General features: G+C 37.9%; 1 protein-coding gene across 1 annotated transcript; it reads right to left on the bottom strand.

Moving 5' to 3' along the window:
- Window positions 1-1,564: 1,564 nt before the first annotated feature.
- On the bottom strand, window positions 1,565-21,798 carry LOC101167223 (transmembrane protein 255B-like). The gene is made up of 8 exons (XM_004075816.4): window positions 21,496-21,798; window positions 18,489-18,628; window positions 16,767-16,829; window positions 13,302-13,391; window positions 11,550-11,630; window positions 11,352-11,437; window positions 11,043-11,202; window positions 1,565-3,867 (listed from the first exon to the last, which is right to left on the bottom strand). Exons 1-8 carry the CDS (start codon window positions 21,560-21,562, stop codon window positions 3,763-3,765), a joined length of 792 nt encoding a protein of 263 aa, XP_004075864.2. The 5' UTR covers window positions 21,563-21,798; the 3' UTR covers window positions 1,565-3,762.
- Between the last annotated feature and the right edge of the window lie 372 nt (window positions 21,799-22,170).

Genomic DNA, 22,170 nt, shown 5'->3' with positions numbered 1-22,170 from the left:
CGAACAATTTTCTGCTGCTCTGCAGAAACTGCAGAAAATTGTTTTTATTCGTTTATTTAGTTTGACTTAAAACGGCATTATCATATTTTAAAGACCAAAATGATAGATCAAAAGATGATCAGTGTGGGATTTCAACTGTTATTTATTGCTTTAAGCTGTTTATCTCGGGAACACATTTATGCTTTTGATTTTTTTTTAAACTCCATTCCAGTGTGTCTTTACATTCACAGATGCACAGATCATCAGGATCTTTTTCCAGTCACTCACTGCCTCATTTGCCCCACCCTCCCAGATGTCTTTTTACTGACTTATTAATGTTCTCCTTTGTCACATATGCTTTCAATGTTATGCTAAAACAGCTGTACATATGACCTATGTTATTTTTGTTTGGTAAGTCCCACTAAATATATAATCCTTGACAAATCGGCCCAAACACTGTGTTGACACATTAACAGCAGTTTCGTGTACATCTGTGATCTGCGATGATGCCACTGAACAAAGTCGAGTTCAGAAAAACACAAAGGCTTGGTTCAGTGAAGGACATAAATTCATTTTTGTAATGACAGCACATGTGGCTTTAAGGTAAAAAAAGACCCATTTAGAGGGTAAATATGGGAAAATATGAAAATATGAACTTAGAAGTGAGAGGAAAGCCTGTCAGCGTTTATGGATGCATTCATGAGTGTTTGGTTACAAAGATGAAAGAGTTTTGTTTCCCATGAAGGGGGAGCTTTCAATTCTTTGCTTTTATCTTTAGTCACTCAAGTCTTACTAGTTTTTATGTGCAAATAAAGTTTGACAAATCTTCACTAAAATTATGAATCTCAGTTTTAGTTCTAGTTTTGTGCTAAAAGTGTCCACAAAACTCTTTTGTAGATTCTGATTTGATGATCCTATTGTCAAACAAGCTTTGAGGTTTAGAAAAGTTTGGAAAAATGCTGGATTTTGAACATCAGCAACAGAGTCACAAATAATATAAGATGCATCATAAATTTCTCTGTTTTAGATGCAGAGAAATGTGAGCTGTGGTTGTTTGTGTCCCAAAGGTCTTTGATTCAACTGCTGGAGGGAAGAATTCTGCATATATTCCATTTATGTTGCAAGAACTTTATCAAATAAGAAAAAAAAAAAAATCTTTGTCATTGCTGGGAACCACTACACTTAGGCCAAATCCAAATTCATTCCCTACCCCTCCAGCTTCTCCCTATCCTACATTTATTCGTCCAAGAGGAGAGATATGGGCTAGGTCCGAATTTCTTAACACTCACTATATAGTCTGTTCGCCATTTTAGTAGTGCTGTCCGAATCAACAATTCCAAGATCGAGTGCCCTAGAAATATCCTAGAAGTCTCTGCGAAAAACCAGTGCGCATCGATGCTCACTAATATGGAATTTTTTATTTTCCATCAGATTCTGAATTTTTAAACCTTTGCATATTCTTTCTGAATTTTCTTTTAAACCCTTGATTTTCAAACAGTAAAATCTTATGCCCTGAAATATCATTTACTATCTTCAGTCTTTCAGTGTTTTAATTTCGAGAATAAACATCTTAATGGCCCAGAAATTTGATGGGAAAAAAGTCACTTTTATTGTCTCACTAGAACAACAAGTCGATCGAAGAACACATCGATATCCAGCCAATCAAATCATGACACCAACGAAAATAGAAAAGAAAGAAAGAAAAAAAGAAAAGTTAAAATCCAAACATACCTTCTGAAAAAAAACACATAACATATAAAGCATTAAAATTAGGTATATACAGTACATTTTCAGGCAAAAAAAAACAGAAAAGTATCAAGTTATTGTTAAACAAGTAAAAATACAGAAACATTTGTGAGAATACGTTTATTAATCCAGGAGATGTTTGAATCAGATTTCTCTCTTGGTCGTTAAATGTCTGAATTATCCTTACAGAGTGGTCGATCCTTTTTTTTCAGTTGACCGTATGATGATGTGAAGACTGTGTTCAAAAACAGCTCCCAGTATTGAGCGGCAGTGGGGCATTTCAGTTTAGGGGAACGCCGCATTCATTTCTTGTAACCCAAATGTTTTGAGGGTTTTGATGAAACAAATATTTGACAATAAGCTGCTATGCAATAAAATGAATGTTGGTGAAGGTTCTCATTCATCCAGGTGACGTCGTCTTGAAGCTGAACCATATCAAGCGGTCTTAAAATCTTGCACCGGTGTGAACCTAGCTAAAGATGTTTTATTTAAAACTACAACAAAACGTTTTGCTCCAAGCTTTTTGTTTCACAGTTCTATTCCGGTATGTGAAGGATATTGTGTCATAGAATTCCCGCACAATTTTTATTAATTTTTCTTTCATGATCAACGGTTGGCACTTCTGTAAATTCAAAGGGGCGCCATCAATACGTCGCTTCCAAATCCAAGTCCCTGACTGGTCAAAATTTGACCTGGTTTGACTTTCAGCGCGCGTTCAATGGCCACACGTTTTGAATGTAGAGCCCTAAAACAGTTGGAGAACCTTACGTAGCTCCGCTGAAGAGCAAATGTTTTGAACATGGAAGCCCAAATTGGGGATTTATGTGCATTTATATAGACTTTTCAATGGTTGTGGTTGCTTGAATCCTCATTGGCAAGGGTGGTGTGAACATAGCTTGAGGTTAGCTTTAAAGACCCACTCCAGTGAAAATTGTGTTTTGTGTATTGTGTGTGTTTCTGGCTCAAAACTGTTTTTATTGCACCAGTAATGTTAGGTTGGGCATTTGGGGGGCTCTAAGCCATAGCAGGAGAGTATAAACAGATGAGGGACTGGAAGGGGGGGTGTTGCTCTCTGCCAACGGTCCTGTCTTCACCTTAGAAGGGAATTGCTGATGAACTACTGCCGCTCTGCAGAAACTATGTCCTAGAAAACGACACAGGTTTTTTTATTTTGTCTAAAAACATAATCCTGATCACAGGGTTATGCAAAATCAATTTTTTTAACCTTTAAAGTGTATCATTATGTTCATTGCTCTCAAAAAACCCAACCCCAAAGTGGTATTTTGACCAATTCACGCATTTCTGAGCATTCCTCTAAAAACCTGAGCTCTGAGCACCAGCCCCCGCCCCCATCCCACTCACATTCGTTTGTATGAAAGTGAGGAACAGCCCCTTCTAGAAAGAGTCTGTGCCCATTTCATGGCTGTTGACATCTTACTTCTGAGTAAGAAAAGGAGCTACAAAAATGAATATTTAATTATAAAACCGTTCTTTAGTGTGCCAATGATAATATATGATCATAGAAATGGATATAGTTTACTCACAAAGGCTTAAGAATAGCATCTATTTCACAATAGATCAAACGATGATTGCAGTGGGTCTTCAAGGTTGTAATCACTTAAGGAACTTTGACCTATCTTTTGTTTTATTTTGTTAATTCTTCTATCACTTTATTTAAAGCCTCAATAAATCAAAAGGAAAATATTTTTAGCAGCGAGATAAAACCGTCCTTCTCATCTTTAAAGTACAGTATTCTTTATCTCTTTGAGGGCACCGTCGACATTTGGACCACCGTCAGCCGCGTTTATTTGCCAAAAAAAACCTCAACTTTAACTACGTGTTGTTAATCTTGACTCTCCATCCTCCTCAAAATCCATAAATCCTGAGAGATTACATCGAGTCTGTGCCAAGAGTGGGTGTTAGAAAGAATGCACCTGTCTGGCTCAATGGCACTCTTAACAGTTTTTTGGATGAATGCTGACACTTGTGGACGAACTCGTGCACTGGAAGTGCTCTGGGTGGGGATCTGGATGGGAGTTAGTCTACTGCAGGGTAATTGGGGGGGGTGTTGGCATCCATCAACAGAGGAGCTGTGGGAGAAGAATTCCTGCTCTCCGTGGATTCTGTCACAGGGTAGCTCCTCTGAAACACAAAAAAGTCAAAATATTCAACAAGAATGGTGAATTTTTTCAACACAGCATAATTGAATAAAAAAGCATAAAAATGTTGTATTTGACCAAATGTATGTCAGTTGTTAACATCAAATAAAATTCCAATTCCAACATCTACTGATGTTTCAGTGTACAGTAATCATCAAACACCAGAACATCATTTAAAGTTTGGCGACTTTATCTATATATGTTTCTGTTTGATCATTAAAAAAACAAATTACAAGAAAAAAAAGCAGCTGTGGTGCTTTAATTTTTCAAATGTTCAAATAAAGAGGGATGTAAAAATTTGATTTAGTTTTTTAGAAATGTCTGAAACTTCAGTTTGCGTGCAGAAAGAGACTTATGTGCTCTTTTTGTTTGAATAAATTAGATTTATGATTAAACAATTTAAACCATCAATACAACATAAGAAGATAGTGGGGAGTTGTTAGAGCAGAATTCAGGCCATCACAAAAGATCATTAAAAAAATCACATTTATTTTTACTTTTTAAATTTTCCATTTTATTATTAATTTTAATTTTCCTGTTAAAACACAAAACATGTTAGGTTGTTCATTTTATTTTTTTAAACTTCCTAAAACGAATCACACCCTCAAAACTTTAGTAAAAAACGATTTAGTTTGAGTGGTTTTAATAAAAAAATAAAAAAAATATCCTTTTAATAATATCAAAGTTTTCTGATTGGGTTGTAATTTGGGATGCATTTACAAAGATACATTATTCACTTTTCTTGCAACTTAAAAAAAGACAAATGAAACAAGTAAATTCTTCCAAATAACACAAACATTTGACAAATCGACTGAAAATTCAGTATAAATGACTCCCAAGAGCTAATTTCTGCTTCTTATCTGTCTAAAATAACGGTTCTTTCCAAAATGATTATTTCTGGGAGGAAAACATTTTAGATATCTAACCTTTTAATGATGGATGTTGCAGCAAATTAATCTTAACATCAGAAATAATGAAAATGCTAGAAAAGCATATTCTCACAGAGTGCAGGTCTGCTAGAATTTTGTTTAGCGCTGAAAGAAGAATCCACAAGTTTCTATGAGGGACGTTAAAAGAAAGGTTTTGTGGGTTTGCAGCTTTCCTTCTAAACAATCTGCTCTCACAGTCTGTTGGTCAGTTACTTTCTTGTTTTGTTTTCTGTTTTTAGTCTTCTGCAGAGGTTGGCTGTGACTTTCCTTGAGGGCTCCGCCCCCTCACCTGTCACTCACATGGAGTGGCGCACTGCTGCCTACAAATCAGTAAATCTTTTTGCGTTCCATTTAAGTTCTGTCATTTGTTACCTCCTGTTCTATAGCCAGTGCTTGTTAATGTGCTGATCTGGAGTTTTTAACATAACTGCATGATGTCTGGAACAATATCACTCTAAAGCACGGTGCCGGAAGGGGTCATTATATGGGCTCCTTTCATAGCTAAATGCCCATCCAGCCATTTTCAAACCCGCTTGTTCTTTGTACGGGGTCACAGGGATGCTGCTGAAGGGCGGTACACCTACACTCACATTCACACCTAATGAAACAATTTAGAATCACCAATTAACCTTTGAAGCATGTTCTTTGACTGTGGAAGCAAACCGGAGTGCTTGGAGAAAACCCAAACATGCACAAGGAGAACGTGCAAAACTCCACATAGAAAGGACCCATCCTGGATTTGAAACCAGACCTTTTTACTGTGAGCTAACCGCTACACCACACGGACAGTTTTTAAACTGACACAGGATTCAGGCTTGATGGAAATGTGTTGAGCTCAGTTCCTGGAATGATTGTCAAATGTGTGTTTTTGTTCTTGTGAGGTCATTTTTATCTTAACAGTAGACCTGATAAGGAACAAAAAACCAAATCAGACCTCGCCATCAAAGACTTTCCTTTAACTGCAATTTCCTTAATGTATATGTCATGGAATGTGGGGGAGGGAAGGATAAGGAACTGTGTTTGGTTATATTAAATCAAAGAACATGGGGGGAACTCTGACAACACCACTAAAGGAAAGATAACAGAAGGACCTGTGAGCGTTTTCCATAAAACAGAGCAGATAAATTTACTTCCTGAAGGAAGAAGAAACCCTAAAGTGAAGGATGAAAGACTGTGTGGTCTGCTCACAGACAAAGCTGCAATATTTTTGAAGAAAAAGACAAACTCGATGCAGAAAAAGTTCATACTGTACCTGTGTGTTAACACTAGACCTAAAGACACATTTTTGTGTGCTTTTCTACCAAAGACCTCTGTTGTAATCTTCTAAAAAGCCCAAAGGATTTTCTGAGTCTTCCAAAGTTCCACTGAGTTTTATATTAGTCATTTTACCAAACAATTTACTAAGGGATTTATATTTTGTATATTTATATTTTGTACCTGAAAGAAAACCAAAAAATGAAGAGAAAACACAAAGAAGTCGTTTTTTAAAAACAGTTGTGGTAGTCTGTTTAATAGCATTCTTCAGTAGAAATCCCTTCCTTAAGTAAATGTTTTCTTTTTCTGTGTTCTTTTCTCTAGAAACTTCCTAGGCTTTAGTCACATGCCCCAGTATAAATGGTTGCTACAAGTGAGTGCTGTGGGTTTTTGGGTTTTCTGGGTCCATGGAGGGTCGTTGAGAGGAGTGGCTGCATCCAAAGTTATGTCTACATCGCTCTCGGCAATCAAGCTGCCACTTTGAATGAAAAGTCTACGTAAACGCACTTAACCCTTGTGCTATCTTAAATGACCCCACCCTTACATTGACGTGTTCTCCCTACCATGATAAAGGTGAATAAAGGTGGAAAGATTTCATGTAATCCATGGACACCAGTGAAGATCACAAATCATTGAAGAAAAATGGTTCAGCACACTGTCTAGTGGGTATAGATCAGGGTTTTTCAACCAGTGTGCCGCGGCACACTAGTGTGCCGTGGAGAAATTGCCCTCATTAATCATTCACTGATCTAAAAACATTTCCCATCTCCAGGATATCAGCTCTTTGTTCATCCAAACAGGCCCTGATAAAACACTGAGTAGTTAGGAATATGAAAGATCTTAAAATTACTTTTTCTTTGTGTTTATTTAATTCTATTAAAGAAATTTTGATAAGGATTACGTTACCGCGATTTACCTGCAGCTATGACAGTTTGCGGAAAAGTCCCGTCCCTTTAACTGTCTCCACCAATCATTCTTGAAGGCTTAATCACATGTCATCAGTCTGACCAATAAGAAGTGCTTAAAGTCTTCACTTCCTTGTTCTTAATTCTGCTGATAAAGTCGCTCAGTTCTAACAAAAATACCGGCTAAAGCCCTTCTTTAGCGGTGTAGCTTTCCACAGAGTCCGGTGTCAGACCGTGAAACAAGTGGACAATACAATAAATCTCAGAGACGCCAGTCTTTCTGCAAGTTTTCGGCACTTTTCACACTACATCTCCCATGATGCATTGGCTTAAAGAGCCAGTGTCCCAGCGCACAATGAGTTGTCCTTGCGAAACGCCTTGAAACCCCAACAAACAAACAGTTTCTAAATTATTCTAATTTAACTTTCATTTCATCTCTTAGAAAAAACAGCCGCAACTTCCTGCTTTTCCGGCCACAATTATCACAAAAATACACGTGAGATTGCGGGCGGGCGGACGGGGGGGGGGGGGGGGGGGGGGGGGGGGCTGTCGATCAATACAGACCATGAATTTCTGTTTTTTTTTTTCTTTTTTTTTGGATGCTGGTGTGCCGCGGGATTTTTGTCAAGGTTAAAGTGTGCCGTGGCTCAAAAAAGGTTGAAAAACACTGGTATAGATGACCCAACTCCCAATGTTAAAGTGCCTAGGATAGCACAAGGGTTACATGCACGTTTCTGGCTTCCCCTACACTAGTTTTGCCGACCCTTTTTGGCCTATACGTACAAAACAAGTGGCCAGTGAGCGCACGCTGAAAGTTAAACCAGGTTGAACTTTGATCAATCAGGGACTCAGATTTAGTTGGGACGTATGGATGGCGTCCCTTTCAATTCGCCGGAGCGGCAACCATTTGAAAATGGATCATGGAGGAGAAATGAATGATTGAATGAGTTTGTGCCCAGTTGGAATTCTATGACACTAAGTCTTTCATAGATTGGAATAGAGCTGTGAAAGAAATAGCCTGAAACAAGATTTGCAACACTTTGACATTTTGCAGCAAGCCTCTTCCAACTGTGGGTGGCGAACATGCGCAAGGAAACAGTAGAAGAAGAAGAAGAATGAGAAGCCCCTCCCTGCTTGTCTAATGTGAACACCATAAGCTGAACGCGCGTTCAAGAACCCACTTATAACATATGGGTGATGCTATCATTCGATTGCGTTTTGAGGCTAAACTTCCTAAGGAGGAACAATGAATATAGAAACAAAAACCTTCTTCCTCTTTAGTTTTTGAACAAGCTGGAACATCTAACTGTCAATGTGTTCTCTACAATCCAGCTTTTGGGTTATGACTGAAAGTAAATGTAATCAGCTCCTCTCACGCAACAAAAGGGGCAAAAAAACAAAAAATCAAATCACAACCTAGCAGATCCACCAAATTGCTTGTTGACGTGAGTTTGGTGGGAAAAGTGCAGAAGACTCAGTTTGACAGATAGTCTTCCAGGTGGGAGCTGCAGGAGGAGCTGTGAAGGAATGTTTCTGAGACATCTCGCTGACGTGCAGCCGCCCTGCAGGCGGAAACAGCCCCGCCAACCCCGCTGGCCCAACATTCGGCTGTTTTCCAGCTTTTATGGCCCCCGCTCTCTCAACTTCACAGCTTCTACTACAACAAGTCACACGCACTTAAGGCCTCATGCCGCTAATGTTATGACTGTGTATTTCACTTTTATAGGGAACCGTAAAACAGAGACCACAAGAGATAAGGGGAAAGTGAAGCGGATCATCCAGAGAACACTAAATATGAGAATCCAAAACCCGGAGTGTGTTTTTCAATTTCATAGTTGATGATTCTCCTCAAAAATGTTATTTTTTTCCCCTAAAAACAGAAAGATTAGCGTCCAAAAACTCTAAAAGAAAAACAAGTAGCCTGAACAAACTCATCTACACACTCAAACCTCACGTTCATCCCTAAAGATACATCGGATGTAATTACATTCCAGAAAATATCCAGCATCATAAAAGTGGCAATCACTTAGAGTGGAGGGAAGGAACTGCCCAACACTGTCATTCCCATGCTCACTTTGTTACATTTGGCTCAATGCTTACATCCTAAACCTTTGGCCTGTGATTGTGATTAAAGTGCATGAGAAAAGGCTTCAGCTCGCATGTGACCACACTTTTTATTATTTATACTCAGACTTTCTGCACAGTTAAACCAAAAACAGCTCAATAGTTGCCAAAAGGACTATAAATGATCTTGTTTTTAAAAATGCCCTAAAAATGCTAAAAATCACAAATTAAAAGGAAACAAGTGGGTTGTTTTTCATAAGAAAGATAGGATCTCTCACCAAAAATTCAACTTGTCCATCAGTGCGTACAAAAACAAAAAAGAAAATGTTTTAAGCCAAAAAAACGTTTTGTTTATTTTAGGTATCCAGAAGCTGAATAATTAAAACAAAAACAAAGCAAATTAAAGCCGTGAGCAGCTTTGTGTGGCCCGTTTACTGGCTGAGCGGCTGCTACATGCCCCTCACTCTCCCCTTCTGCCCCTGCCACCTCCGTCAGAGCTGCTCATAACAACACGTTTTCAAAACCGCTGCTTTACTGTTGGTTTTATCTCCATGGCAACAACTTTATTTTTTAGTCCCAAGGGGTTGATAACCAGGTCTGTGTCATTTTTAGATCAAGCTGCAAAAGTAAACTTTTTGATTACGTCAGCCACAAAGGTTTTTTGGTAACCACGCCCACATTCCTAATATGTTCGTATTTATGTTATATCGTTTCATTCAGCTTGAGCCAATGATTTAGGTATTCAATTTTCACAATATTGTCATGGTGCAGGGTGGCTCGAGAGCCGGTTGGACCCAGACGCAGAGGTGGAGGCATGAGGATCAGAGTCTAGAGGGTTTAATGAACAAACAAAAGGCGCTGCAGAGCAGGATGACAAAACTAAACAAAACTCACTGTGGCGTGGAACAAGAAACGAGGAACATGGCATGACAAGGACAACCAGGACAGGAATAACTAATGGACCAACACTGGAGGAAGGCAGAGACCAGACTTATATACAGACAGGGCAGACAAGACACAGGTGGACACGATCAGGGCTGATGGGGACCAAAGGAAGTAAAACTCAAGAAAACAGACAAGACAGGAGACTTTCAAAATAAAACAGGAAACAGAAACAAGACAGAACAAGGACCAAAAACAAGACAAGTTCAAATCATGACAAATATTCCAGTAAAAAATATACGAGCAACAGGGGAACACCTCTTTTGCGATCTCGTCACACAAACGCCGTACAAATTCTACAGACGTTACCAATTTTTTTCCAAAGTAGCTTCCCAACGATTCCAAGGAGTTAGGAGACGATGGACCAAAATCCTTGGGAGCAGTTTAAATTTGTAGAAGGCTCTATGTGGGGTTTAAGAAATAGTCAAGATGATGGGTCAAAAGTTTTAAAAAATGTGAAAATTGCTCAATTTCAGAAAAAGGCTACCATGCCAAAGGTCCTGTGGCCATCCCATAATAGTTTCAAAACTTCTTTTAGAGATCCCTGACTATTTTCTGTTTTGCTAGTGGATTTTTCTTGAGCCCCATAAGAGATTCTGGGCCCATTCATGATACAGAAGAAACTACAAAAATATTCTAATATTCAAGTACAAATACAAAACAACCTCGCAGTGAACAATAGTGGTTTGAAGTTGCTAAGTTTTGCTGCAAGCATTTGCTTTTTTATTTGAGCAAAGGTTTATTACAAGTTTAAGAAACCAATAAAAATTGGTTAAAACAAACATTTAAATAATTTATTAAAATGTAATTAAGAAAACAAATATGTCTAATTCTATTTACTTTATTCGAGTGTATTAAAGAAAGTTGCATTAGGAAACTAAAATTCACTGCTGCTATCAGTATCTAAATTAAATCCATTGATGTTTAATTTGTTATTTAACCATTTTTCTGATTTTTTCTGTCACTTTTTGCTTTCCGTAGATTTGATTTGTGATGAGCTCAGATGATTCACATGTTACCAGGTGAAGAACACGTATGAAGACATGGTTTCTGCAAGATCTTACCACAGACTTGACGCTGCCCAGCACTGCCGTGGTCAGTATTCCCGTGAAGAAGGCCATCAGGTTTAGACCAGCGAGGACCCAAATGAACACGTACAGCGTGAAGACATCCTCGCAGCTCTCAACACCAACAAACTCATAGTAGTTGCTGAGGTAACCTCCGCTGCAAAGCACAACAGACAGCAGGAAGTGATGAAATAGTGATTTGTCTTATTCTTTAAGATTCAAAAGTGCCTGAAACACAAAGAGTGAACATAGGATGTGATGCATTTCTTTCAAATGTGTGTGTTTTTGACGTGTGTCTCCTCTCACTTGGCACAGTCGTAGAGGTCGCAGCAGTAACAGGTTCTACTCCGTACTGTTAGGGAGCAGGACTCCTTCAGATTCTGACATGACACCTGAAACAGGAACGTTCAGCCTCAGACAGGAAACAAAATATAAAAAAAATAAATATATATATATGTGCAATATTTGATCATTTATTCTGAAAAAAGTGTTGTTTTTTTTTACTGTGGCAAAGAAATTCTCATAGATGTAGCTCCTGCCGCTGCTGTAATACTGGCACCTCCCAGCGTTCAGTGGACGCATGTCCTGTGAAGAGCAGAAAAACAAAAAGTGACCTGACCGCCATCAGTGGCAGTAAAAGTTTTCACTGTGGAGACCCATGTCGACCTTTGAGGCCTGTGAGACATTTTAGCACAGAACAGTCCTGCAGCTCCTGCTATGTGAGGAAAAGGATGGGCCTCCTTCATGGTAGCAGGTGCAACATTAACAGGAACGTCTTTAAGTCGCATTAAAAAAGACACTGAAGACATTCAAAAAATCGATTCAGCCATGGTTTTTTATTAATGTATAAGTAAATGTGACCTTTTTAAAGCCTCTTATAAAGCAAAATGTACATCTTTTACCTCAGGTAGAGAGATTTGTAAAACTATGTATTAAGGTAAAAACAGACGTTGTTCTGTCAACCAAAAAATTGAATAATAGTGAAAGTTTTGGAAGAAAAAAACTTTAAAGTCATCCTCTGAGTTTCTAAATACTTTTCCTGTGGCCATGCGACAGTAAATTTGAAAAAAAAAAATTAATTATTTCCAGCCTTTTTTTTTAACTTCTAAAAACAAAAGGGGGGGGGGGGGGCTATGCCTGCATAATTGTTGGTCTCCCCTCAGACTAGCTTCCCTTCAGATATTTTTGTTGCAAAAACGTGCACCAATACTAATAAATCACAATAATCCATTCATCCATCCATCTTTCTTCAAAACTCACTGTATCCCTTTCAGGGTCTTGGGGTTGCTGGAGCCTATCCCAGTTACTGTTGGGAGGGTACACGTTTGATTTAAACTTGAACTTGCAACCAAATTGACCTGATTTTAAACACAAATCCCCCTGGACACCCCTGCACGGTGGGAAATTCCCCAGTGATTGATGTTTAAACCACATTCAGAGTTTCCCTCCCTGCAAACCAAATGGCTGCACCTCATCCAGAAAATTTTGAGAGGAATATTTCCACCTCTGGTTTTGTTTAATACTTGTGTGCCTCAATATTTTTTAATTTAAGGATTAATTTCTACTCCAACTTCTGATTCATCAATGTGAACATGTCTGGCAGAAACTTTAAGAACTCTGCAAAGTAAAACATTAAAAAATGAACAAAACTGCCTGCCACTTACTGGTGAATCTCGCTCCATGCTTTTTCTTTCACAGCTCAATGCCGATACAGTGTATGAAATGTTTTGTATGTAGAGTCTGGAAACTGACTTAAAAGTGTGTTTAGCTACATGTGAATGACAAGAGTTTTGAACACTGAAGAAGGGTAGACTTTTCATTGAAAGTGGTTACTTAAACGCACTATGCTGAGGGCGGTGTGAACGTAGCTTTACATGAAAGGTAAAACAAAAAGTTTAGAAAACTTTGTTGGTTTTCTCTGAGGAATCCTCCCTCCAGTAAAAATCTGCAATAATCCAGAATATCTGCACTCACAGAAATCATGAAACATTGTACTTAATGGATCTGTTTCGCAACTGGGTGGCAAAACAAAGCTGCCAAATGTATTCTGGGTACATATCCTTTCATGGACGCGATTGTACACACTGTCAAATCTGCCAACGCTGTAATGTAAGCTCGCAGTGAGGAGGGAACACAGTCCAGCTGGATGACAGTCACAGGCACCATGGTTTATTTATGAATGCTCAAAGACCTGCTGTTCCTGCAGTTTCATCATCAAATGCATGCATCTATGGGTAAACAGATTGGGTGACCCACCATGTTCAGGACGATGCTGACGCCATCTATCAGGAGGCAGAAGAAGGAAGTGATGATCCCTAAACTCAGGAAAACAATGGCGGCTGTCAGCTGCAAGAGGCGGAGAGAAAAAAACAAGAAAGACAAGGTAAAGCTAAAAAGGATAAACACCAACAGCACAGAAAATCCTATTAGTGTAAGTTAAACTACAAGTAGTCAATGCAAAGTCGTATAGAAAACTGTTTTATAAAGTCACATAAGATGGGCTGCAAAAAAATAAACTTCCCCGATTGTTTGTGTCTTTTTCCTAGTCGATATGAGACAAAATGAACTTAATAGCAACTTATCATTAAGATTTAAGAAGTTGTATTAGGACAACAAGTCTCGAATATCTTGAGTCATTTGATAAGATGTATTTTTGGGGTCAAATGACTCAAGATATTCGAGACTTAACAGTGGCACTATAATAAACTAAAAAAAATATAATTTTACAACATCCTTCTCAAAAAAAGTGAAAAACTAAAGAATACAAGATGTGTTTTCAATTGTTACAAGTGGAAAAAAACTTCTCAAGAAAGCTAGTAGAATTTGTATCTGTAAGATTTCTTAAAATACGTTGTGATGTCCTGCCTTTTTTACACAAATAGAAATCTTGAAAGTACCATAAAATAAGCTTATATTGCTAAATAGAATTAAAAAAAAGTTTTATATTGTGAAAGTAGGTATATTTACTCAAGATATATTATATTATATGAATCTCAACAGTATGATTTTTCGAAAATACAGTAATTATCTCAGTGTATGGGACTAGAATCACAGTTTTTAACATAAAATTGTTCTAAAAATTATACGTAAGTCTATGAATTTTCTTTTTACTCTTTCCTGTTTTTGCTATGAGTCAAAAAATGTCCAAGTTAATCTAAATCTGATAAGTCTGCTTCTTAAAAAAGACCCTAAAAAATAAACTTGTGCTTAAAAATACAATGTAAAGCATGTAAAACAATGTAAAAAAATTACTTTTTTAGAGATTAAGTTCAAATATGATGTTTTCAAGACCAAATGACTCAACAAGGTATGTATTGTCTTAAAGCTCAATGAAAACAGAAAACATTTAGGTTTGTATTAAATTAAGTGCAATAAAATGTTTTTGCAGAGTGAGGAACATTACTGAGTTTATCCACTAGTAGTCCCTATATTGAGCTTTTATCAGGGAAATGACTGTAAAAAATGTTGGTGTTGAGGTGATGAGCCATAAAAAACAAAGTGGAAGTAAATTCCACAAAACACTAAATGTGTTTCTTCAGTGTAATCAAGTGCCTGGTGCAGCACTGCACATTAAAGGACTGCTGAAACACTGAGGAGTGGATCAACATATCATTCTGTTTTTCTATCCTTTGCTGCACACATTCACAGTATTCCAGACCAGCAGGAGGAACATAAACTGCATCAGTTCTGGTTTTCTGCCACTGTAAACTCCATCTTGTTTGTTTTTCCGCTCGACCTGGTTCGACTCCACTATCAGCAGTTCACCGCTGCAGCATCAAACCAACACGCTGCCTTTTGCCAGACTGTCTGTGATCCGTTTGCAACAGTTTTCTAGGTTTCAAATGATTACTGATCTGAGAAACAAACATCAGGTTGAACCTCATCTGGCAGCAACTTCAGTATAACATTACAAAAAGTCTTTTATAAAGTCTCTGGAAACGTTTACTGAGTTTCTCCTCCTGCAGATCACACAAACTCACTGTCATGTTGCAAGAATTTAAACATGTTCCAAATTTCACTTATAAAATATCTCTTAAAATGCTTCAGTTGTTTGTTTTCTGATAAACATCAAATACCGTGAGATTTCAAATTGAGGCTTAGATGGATTTTTTTGGCTGATGATGATGTACAACCTGAAAAGTTCCCATCCAACTGAAGAACGATGAAGGCTATTATATTTCCCTTGAGCTCCTTCTTTGCACTTTACCATCAAACTTATCAAACACAGAAAGTATTAGAATGCTACATAGAAAACCCAGGATTTTTCTAAGCCCCATCCACTCATGCATTAGAGTGGACGGACGTCTCTTCAAGGATGTCAAAAGCAAATACTTTACTTCACTTTATTTGATGAAACACAGAAGCCCCCACCTGCTCTTACATAATCAGGGCACAATCAACATGTCCAACTGTATCTGAGTACCGGAAAAGGATGTCATGAAAGGCCTGATGCATGCAGTTCTACTCAATAACACCTCTACAGCCTCTTTTTCACCCCAAAAGTTTATTTAATCAAGAAGATGTTTGCTGGAGGAGCTGGAAGAAGGAGAAAAGCTTGGCACAGTCCTGGAACATGAGGCTGCCTTTTTTTAATTTATTTAATAGATGAATAAAAGAGATTAACAAATAGGATCATGATGAGTGCAGTTAGGCATCAATTATTTTCAGTAGTAAGCTCCTAAGAAGAACGAACGGAGGCGGAAAGCAAGAATCTCTGTCGGGTAAACCATGAAAGGCCTTACAGATTATTCAAAAAACACTTTAGGCAGCAGCAGAGTATAAAAACTTCAAAATTATGTTCTGTTATGCTCAAATACAGGTCAAAAGGGGACATATTTTTATTTTCCCATGTTGAGCTTCATCTCAGAACATAAAGAAACCATGCACAAGAACTCACAAATGTAAATAACCCCAATGAATTCATGAAAATGTTTCTTGCTAAGCTGCTTTTAAACGTTGTAAATCTTGCACAAACAGCATCCCTTCTGTACATCTGAGGCTTGAGGCGCATGCACCCATAAAGTTGGGTTGACCCGGATAGATTCTCTGGGTTTTTGAGTTGTCCGGACCAATGGAGGGTTACGGAGAGGAGGAGCCGCATCTCAAGGGGAGATGTTGCACTTCCCTTGAGGCTCATACGGCATCCTCAAGGGATATAATGAAAATGGAATGTACCATTTTTGTGCGTGTGGTAAGTGTATCGTGAAGGTTTTCTAAGGTAATGGAAGTTGCACGCACTTATGACGCACAGGTGGTGCCGTCGATGTCCTTACGCCACACTACTAACTGTTAGGCAGCAAGCAAGGAGCACGCACTTATCACTTGAACAGTCCTATAAGGCTCCTTGTGCAATGTGCAGTGTTCGGAAGGATTGAAAACAGGAAAGGTCTGTGCAACACGCCTGCGTCTCACCTACTTCCCTTACGTATTGTATAAGTATTCACTATGACCTGTTGCCCGTGGCATGCCCTCAAAAATTTTTTGCATAGACATTTTCTCTCTACAGGCTCGCTGAGTGGTCTATGATCTTAAAACTTTGTATGGCCCAACTGCATGCAATACAGGCGTGCCCATTTTTAGCCCACAGACAGCCCTTATCCACCCGTAAGGGCAGTTGGGGCTAATGCATAAACCAACACCACAATGCAATGAAAAAAATGCAGCAAGTGTGCCTCAGTGTGGTGTGTTTGTGGAGAGGAGGCCTGTGCGTTCACACTGTACCAGCTGCCGGCGGTTCTCGTCCAGGAGGAGTCCCAGAATTCCCAGAAAACAGCCAAGGGTCAGCTGCAGAGTTTGAAATATCATAAAGGGAGAGTTATGTAATCCACAAACAAACTGCTTTTTAATTAAAACCATCATACACTTTATGATTAGTTGGATATTACAGGAACAAACACGTCCCAATGATGAATGGAAAGGCAATATCAATACTTCCTTTGTGATCTTAACACACTGGATATTTTATAGACTCCAAAAACATCAAATTTCACCAAAGTATTTGTGTCTGCCTTCTGGTTTTTACACTTAAAATAAGACTAGTTACTTTTAATTAAGATGTTATGAATGTTTAAGACAATAAATCTTGTTCTTTTGATCTTGAAGGGATCTTGTTTTAAGCAAATGTTGTACTTTTGTTTTCTCACTTTTTATAACATTTCCAGAAAAAATAAGTGAATGTTTTCAAGAAAAAAAACTTGCCAGATTTAGGGAAACTGGAACTTTGTTTTTGTACTTCTCTTTTATCTATTTATTTTTAATTTAAAAAAATTAACAAAAAAGTTTTTTTTTTACTTCTAACGTAGTACAAATGTATTTAACAACAGCTCAGCAAGAGTTTTGGCAGACATGTATTATTTTAAAGGACAATTAATCTTTAAAAGTGTAATTTCAGTTTTACTTTAGATTATATCTAGAGCATCACTGGGAAGACAGTTCATTTTAAGGTTTGTCAATTTTGACCCACTTGCGAGCTCTTAGCCCTTGTGCTATCTTAGATGACACCACCCTCACATTGATGTGTTCTCCCTACCATGACAAAGGTGGATAAAGGTGGAAAGATTTCATGTAATCCATGGACACCAGTGAAGATCACAAATCATTGAAGAAAAAAGGTTCAGAGCACTGTCTAGTGGGTCTAGATGACCCAACTCCCAATGTTAAAGTGCCTAGGATAGCACAAGGGTTACAGTGGCGTTCCTTTATTGCTCCCACATTTGTAACTGTAAAATTGTGAAAATGTATTACATGAATCAATCGCTCAAGCTGAATGAAACAAAACAAAAACTGTGTTGCCAAGGAAAGCCAAAAATGTACTTTTGCAGATTTTTTTGTAAATCACATCGACCTGTTCGTTACCCTCAGGCAACAAAAAAATGCAATGGTGGCTAAGGAGATAAACCAACAGAAAAGCCGCCATTTATTTTTTTTATTTGTCATGTGTAGCTCTGACAAGGGTGGCTGGAGAGAAGGGGAGAGTAAAGGGAGTGCCTACCAGCTTTATCGGGAGATTTTGCTGTATTTATAAACAAAGTAAAATCATTTTTTCTAGTAAGCAATGATAAACACTTTGAATTATATGCAAATTCCTATTTTTGAGGCAAAACTATCACAGTTTCCCAAAAAATCCAATATTTTCCTTCAGGTTAAAAACGGTTGGAAGTCCAACAAATGTCTACTGTATAACTGTCCATCACTCCTGTTACACTCTTCCAAGCTAACACCTGCAGGGCTACAATGAGAGCATTTTATGGCTGTAACATCAGCATGGATTGCCGCTTTAATTCCATAATGAACACCACATGCTGGGAATGTTTGAGTACTTCCCGCTGGGAGCCACAAACCAGGCATGTTCAGGGTTGTCTGCAGTCACACGAGACCTCGTCTCATCTCACTGACGTACAAAAACGAACACATCAGTGACATGAGAACACAAAAACGACTCACAATGACTCCAGAAGTGTAGCCGGTCACAACCACGCTCTCTGTGATGGTCGTTGTGTAGATCCCCAGCACCACCAGCAGCAGGGACAGACTGAGCATGCCCAGTACCAGCCAGAGGGCCTTCCTGACCCTCAGCATCGCCTCTGTCAGAAGGAACAAACCTTTCAGTCAAATTCTCAGGAGGAGGATGAGGGAAAAACATCAAACATCTGTCTGCGGGGCTCTTAAGAGAAGCCAAACAAACCACACAATTGAATTTCATCTCCATCTCCATTTTGCTTTATTGGATTAAAGATGTTTAGCCTCAGTTTTCTCAGAAAAACACTCTAATTTAATATTCCAAATGAATACAGAAATATTTTGCATCTATCTCTCTAAACTTTGAAAAGCCATGACAAAAGGCAACGCTTCAATACAGATGTTTCTGGGGGGAAAAAATGGCTAAATGCACCGGATGAGTCCCACACATCTTTACTCCCTCAGCACTGAAGATCTATGGAGTTCTTGCAAGAACTGCCTGCCGATAAAGATGAAGTTAAAAACATAGAACAGGGGGACAACAAAAGGCTTTGCTTCATTCTGTACAAGATGTTCTGAGAACATTTCAATTTAAGGTCCCGAAAGAAACTGTGCAAAACCTTTAAAAAAAGAAGAAAATTCTATGAGAAGAAGCATCCAGCATGACGGTGATTCTGTCTCCTCTCATCCTTGATGAATTTGCTGCTTCATGTGTCCGAAGTTGGAAAGAAACCAAGCAACACAAAAAAACACCCACCAAGCTTTCATCTTTCCCATATAAAACGTTAATGAGCTGCGTTCACAGACCACTATTTCCAAAAACAATGACCCTTGACAGAATGCAGCTCATCAAACAGAATCTTTGAATCTTTGGATGAAGCGTCCCCTCTCAGACTTGGTCTCCTCACCTGCTTCTCTGTTCGGTGAAAAACCTGACAGCCTCCAACTTTTAATGGTTTTCATTTTCAATTTCTTTTCATCTGATTGCACTTCTGTTCTGTTTTGTAAGTATGTTCAGACTAGATAACTGATTGTGATATGATAAAACATATTTGTCACCAACATTTGGTTTACAAATGAGAGTTTCTGAGCAGCAAGGCTCAGGATTTACACATTTAAAATGTTCAATTGCTTACAAGGATGTTCCACAGAGGAAACACTGTTAGATATTCCCAAATTCCATCATTCTGGATGCTGTTATTACCCATGGAGACCCTATGGGATAAGGGGGATGGTGTTACTTTCAGTGTATAGAATTTACAGGGTACAACTCTGGATCCAGTCAGTCCTCCTAACCGGACTCTGCCGGTTCTAGATCTGACAGCTGGAGTTTCACATCAAGGATATTATGTTTAAACACGTAACCTGAGTTTAAGTTTCATAGTGCAAGACATTTATTTGTCATTGTGGACAGTTAACTCCACGTAGCTCAGTGTGAAAATAAACACAGGTTGTTGATTCCCCCCTTTTCTCAAGTGCATAAAAGACAGTCTGACAAATGCACTGCAAACTATTTCAAACCTTGTTTTTAAACATCCATTTTACTAGGTTTTTAGTTGTTTTAACTTCTCTTTGCTCTAAACTTTTCCAAGCTTTTCTCAAAATTAGCACGCTGGAGAATGTTTTGTGTCATTAAGAGTTGGAATTTAGAAATTATTATTAAAATGAGTCAAAATCAAATTTTTGCTTCATACTCCTAACAATAGAAAAACATGATTTAGGACAAAAAAATAAATAAAATCGTACTGGAATTTTTGGTTCAATTTTAAAGGTGTTATTTTCAAGTTCAATAATGGTAAAAATGCATTTGTTATCATTACTTTGGAAAGAAAAAAACAGATTTGTGTCATAAGAGTAAACGCTTGTTTTAGATTTTAAAAGGGCCAACTTGCTTTAAGATGATATTCAAATTTTGTTTAAAAAAGAGTCATTTCCACTTATTACACTAGTTTATTGTCACTGTTATTAAAAATAAACAACAATTAAGTCAATAAAATCTTAAAGAATACAAACCATCTGCTTATAACTCACAAAACAATACTTCTATTTGGGCTGTATAGCCAATTTGAAGTAATTCTATCAAACAGCTGTTTTTCCATTTTTGAAGGCTTCTTCAAAATGGAATACTTCTTCTTTTTAGATGTTGATCTTTTATTATAGTATGTAATGTTAATTAAAGATGACTTTCTGCATGGACAGGTAATTTTGTTTCTTTTGTAGTGATTTTTCAATAAGAGTATTGTTGTTTTCGTATTTTTTTCAATTTGGTCCTTTCTGCTCCAGACTTTTCAATTGAAGAAGGATTTTTCAGACTGGTGGAAAAAATGGTAATCCAGATATGCAGCTAAAGTGTGAATTAGTTTAATAAAAAAGGAAGAAAGAGGTTTGCAACCTTCATATTGACATTTTAAGTTTTACATTCCTCAGGGGTTGGTTTTCTTCCAGCCTTTTTTGCTGCATAACTTTGTTACACCAGAATGTGAAAACATGTAATCGACTCCACAAAAGCTATTTCAGTTCATTATTGGATTCATGCGTGACTCTGGTTAGTGATCACCTGCAGTTCTCACCTCAACACAACAATATTACTTTTGAATTTTGCATGAAATATTTGCAGAAAATGTGCATCTGAAATGCCATGTTACTGAGAATATTTTTGTTAGCGTTTATGTTTGCATCACATGCAAATTCTTATTTTTGCTGAAAAGCAATTTAAAAAAAATCAATTTAAACACATTTCCTTACTTAACTCAGATCTTGTCAAAGATATTACCACTCATTCTTTGCAAATGTGCATTCTTGTTGTTAAAAAGTCCTAAAAATATTAAAGTATTGTTTGAGCAAATGTTTAAAATTAAGTCATTGTGTCATAAATATTACTGAACGAATTCTCACAATTTTCAGCTGAGCCTTCATCGTCATGAATGGATGAAATAGAAATGCCTTCTGGGTAAATCTTTCTTTCAGAAGCCTCTTTCAGCTGACAGCTTACCTGTTGTTTTGCTGAGAAACACAGAAGTTTGTAACTTTCCAGCCGCTGCTTGAATCCTTGCAGTCATGACAGAAGCAGTGGATGAAATGAAGACGAGCCACACCTCTCCCTCAGGCAGCGTCCGTCTCCTGAACCACAGCTCTGATGAGGGTTCAATGCTGGGAATCTGTGTGAGTGCTGACTACAACCACTGAGTGTTGCAGGGCAGCGTTAAGTGATCCTGCCTCTGCTGCATTCAAGGAATGATGGAAACACCAGACTTCCCTCTTTTCTTTTCTTTTTTCTACAGAGGGACACAAAAAATTGGGCAGTTATGTTTCTGTGGCACTAAAGTGCAAAACGGACAATCGGGAAAAGCAGTTGGACTCTTAACCAGATGACATTTAAAGCCCTTTTAAATGTCATTTTTAAAGAAGATTGTATTTATGATGTAGCTCCCTGGTCCACTCCAGTCTGTTGCATCCACTTGTAGATGACTAGATCCATGTATGTCTTTGTTTTCCTAGTCTGAGCTGATATCTAGCTCAAAACTGTACTATGTTCTGGAAAACGACACGTTTTTTTGCTTTAAAAAGCGTCACTGGGAATGATTTGAAAAAAGATCAAAAGATGAGTGGGACTTTAAATGATTTGATCCTGAGGTGGATTCTCTTTCCTGTTTCTCGACGAGACTCA

The sequence above is a fragment of the Oryzias latipes genome, chromosome 13 (assembly GCF_002234675.1).
Source record: "Oryzias latipes chromosome 13, ASM223467v1".
Taxonomy (NCBI): domain Eukaryota; kingdom Metazoa; phylum Chordata; class Actinopteri; order Beloniformes; family Adrianichthyidae; genus Oryzias; species Oryzias latipes.
This window is presented reverse-complemented; position numbering and strand designations above follow the sequence as displayed.